Below are 3,043 nucleotides of genomic sequence, written 5' to 3' on the forward strand. Positions count from 1 at the left end.
TTTGTACCCTTCACGACCTCGCAGATCTTGCGCACGTTGGCCATCACCTGTGTACACGGCGCACGAGGCAGGGCATCAGCTCAGGAGACGGTGCTATCTCGCCGGCTCTCTCGCGCTCGTCCCATCACCTCCTCATGCGTGTGGAGGCGCGGCATCTTGTACTGGAAGACGCAAGTCCCGACCGTGTCTGGGCTGGACGAGATGTCTCCGTGGCGCGACATGAGCGGTGCGAACCGATATCCGACAAGAAGTCGCCTGCTCCACAGATGTACCCCGCCAGTCAGGTCCTCCTAGCCCGCTCGACAGTCGAGAACGGAGAAAGAGAGACGAGCTAGGCAGGCAACGCCGGCCAAAGGCGCGTGGCAAAGGCACACTTCCAAATGCAGGCAGTCGAGGGAATGTAGCTAGAGGCAGCGCACCGAGCCAAGCGGGGGTGGTGGGCGACCTCTTCCTATCAGCAGGACTGATAAAAAGAATTCCCGCGGGTTGCAATGGCCCGCTTGTGCACTTCGCCCCCCTCTTGGAGAAGCACTTCGGCAACGTGGTCTCCATCCAGGAGGGATACCACTCCTTCCTCGGCACGAAGTCGGACGAGAAGGACGGCTCGATCCTCTTCAAGGTGAAGAACGAGAACCTCGTCTGCAACCTCCCTGTCCTGCCCAACGTCTACGCGAGCGGCGATGTCGGCGGACCCCTCCGCCTCGACGTCGGGAGTGTGAAGGTGCTCGGGAACAAGCTTTGCCCATCGTGCCGCGCCTTTGCGACGACGAGCGCCGACATCATCCACGACGCGCAGTGCGGCGCGCAGGCGCTCAAGGAGAGGCGCGCCGCAGCGGCGAACGTCGCCAAGAAGAAGACCTTCGAGAGCCTCATCGTCGACAACAAGGTCGAGGTCGCGCGCGCGGCGGGCAAGGCCAAGGCGATGGCGGTGCGCGACGGGATCGGCTTCTGCCCGGCCTTCAACCAGACCGCCATCCCGTGCAAGACCGCCGCTCGCTGCCGCTACGCGCCGTGCGTCAACTTCGAGGCGCTCCTCCACTCCGCCTTCAAGGACACTATCTACGAGCGCATGCCGAGCGCGGTCAGGCTGGGCACAAGCCGCGGGCGGCGCGGGCGCGGCGGCCGCGGCGGCGGCGGCGGCGGCGGCGAGGTCAAGAGCAACAAGAAGAACTGGGCGAGCGTCGCCCGCGGAGCCGCCCGCTCCTCCTCCGACGGCGGCCCACTCCTCGAGTCCAACGAGCCCTCCCTCTACGAGGGGAGCGACGAGGATTTCTAGGAACGGCCGCCGAGCCCTTCCCGCAGCGCAACCCTAGCAGCGCAGCGGGCAGGGCGGCTCGCGCAGCGCGCGCGCGATCGAGCGAGGGAGCGAGCGAGCGAGCGAGCGAGCGAGCGAGCACACACACACACACACACACACACACACACACACACACACACACACACACACACACACACACACACACACACACACACACACACACACACACACACACATGTTGTACACATGCACAGACACACAGCCCCTTCCCCTTCCTCAAGGGCGAGGACACGCGCAGGGGTCGCACTTCTAGCGAGGCCCACAGAGTGGGAGACTCCTATCACCGCCACTGCCACCCACGTGTCAGTCTGCCTGTGGTAGAAGAGACTGCCGGTGAGACGTCGGAGGAAGGTCGCTAGTCGAGAGAGATCGCCAGTGGATAGGGAGTCCACCGTGCTGCGAGCCTGTCGCTGTCCCTTGTCAGGAGCAGGAGAACTAGGAGAGCGCAACCAGTAGGAGGCCCGCGCTTGCCCCCGTGCCGCCGGGTGCAACCTGTCCTATACGAGAGATGGGATTCCTGTCGTGAGGGTGAACCCCCTGCCCAGCCCCCCTCCGTGTCGCGATGCGCTCCCCGCTCCCGTTCCCCTGTGTCCCTGATCGTCCTACAAGATCCTGCTTGTGCAGGTGGGGACCCTGTCCTTCTCCCACCCCTCGGTTGGCGTGTCCGTTGTATTTATTTATTTATATCTCTCCAAGGATGTCACGATGCATCCGAAGGGGACCCCAGCGCCGGCATCATCCGTAGAGGCACGAGTGTTCGAAGAGAGAGTGGACCTGAGCAACAACATGACCTGTAGGCAAATGATCGGAGTGGGAGTCAGAAATGTGGTCCTTGCGCGAGGGGAGCTCGATAGACTCGAGGGGCCAGGATACGCCGCGAGGAGGACGGAGTTGCGCCGACAGGCGAAAGAAGCCGCGAGAACAAGGGACCGGCAGGCGGCGGCGTCGCAGGACGGGGCAGAAGAGAACAACGCGACAGAGGAGGAAGTGACAAGGGAGAGAACGACGAGGGTGGGACGACCGCGTGGTGGCATGAAGGTTGCAGCGAGAATCAGCGAGAGACTGCGAAGAGAGATAGGAAGAGGCAGACTCCCTAGGGTGGGCGACGGATAGCGCACCACACACCTCTCCTTAAAATCCCTGTGTGGTGGCGGCGTGCCGTCCTCCCATCCCTCCCTTGGGTTGTCTGTTTTCTTTCTTTCTTTTTATCTCTCCAGGCGAGAGTCAGGTGGCACGACGCGAGTCAGGTGGCGTGGAGCCTCCTACCAGAGCCCATCTCTCGACCCTCCCGGCGCGCTCACTCACAAGCGCTCGCGGCTGGAGCGATTGGGAGTGCCCTCTGGCTAGCAATCCTTGGATCTTGGGTACGATTGTGAGCGCCGCCGCTCATAGTCCTACAAGATGTAGGATTGCGAGCGCTACTGCTCGCAATCGGAGGCATGTTGCCAGGATTGTGAGCTAAGCTGCTCGCAATCCTAGACTTTGCTCGGATTGCGAGCGCGCTGGTAGTAGTCGTAGGCGTCACCAGTCGCCTTGGGAGCGGAGCTGCTCTTAGTCCTAGAAGATGTAGGATTGCGAGCGTAGGTGCTAGCAATCGTACAGAGATGCTACGATTGCGAGGAGTGCTGCTCACAACCCTTCGACTTCTAGGATTGAGAGCGAGGCTGCTCTCAATCCTAGCGGTCTACAAAAGAAGGTTCACCGTCAGTGTGCCTGTGTCCCTGA

The 3,043-nt window shown here is 62.2% G+C and overlaps 1 protein-coding gene across 1 annotated transcript; it reads left to right on the plus strand.

Annotated features, from left to right (window-relative positions):
- Positions 1 to 146: 146 nt before the first annotated feature.
- EMIHUDRAFT_123349 (hypothetical protein) lies at positions 147 to 1,276 on the plus strand (the record flags this gene model as incomplete). The annotated part of the gene is made up of 2 exons (XM_005780382.1): positions 147 to 226; positions 462 to 1,276. Coding segments are annotated over 2 exons (895 nt in total), but the record flags the coding sequence as incomplete, so codon positions are not given.
- Positions 1,277 to 3,043: the final 1,767 nt, after the last annotated feature.

Source organism: Emiliania huxleyi (assembly GCF_000372725.1).
Source record: "Emiliania huxleyi CCMP1516 chromosome Unknown EMIHUscaffold_2157, whole genome shotgun sequence".
Taxonomy (NCBI): Eukaryota; Haptophyta; order Isochrysidales; family Noelaerhabdaceae; genus Emiliania; species Emiliania huxleyi.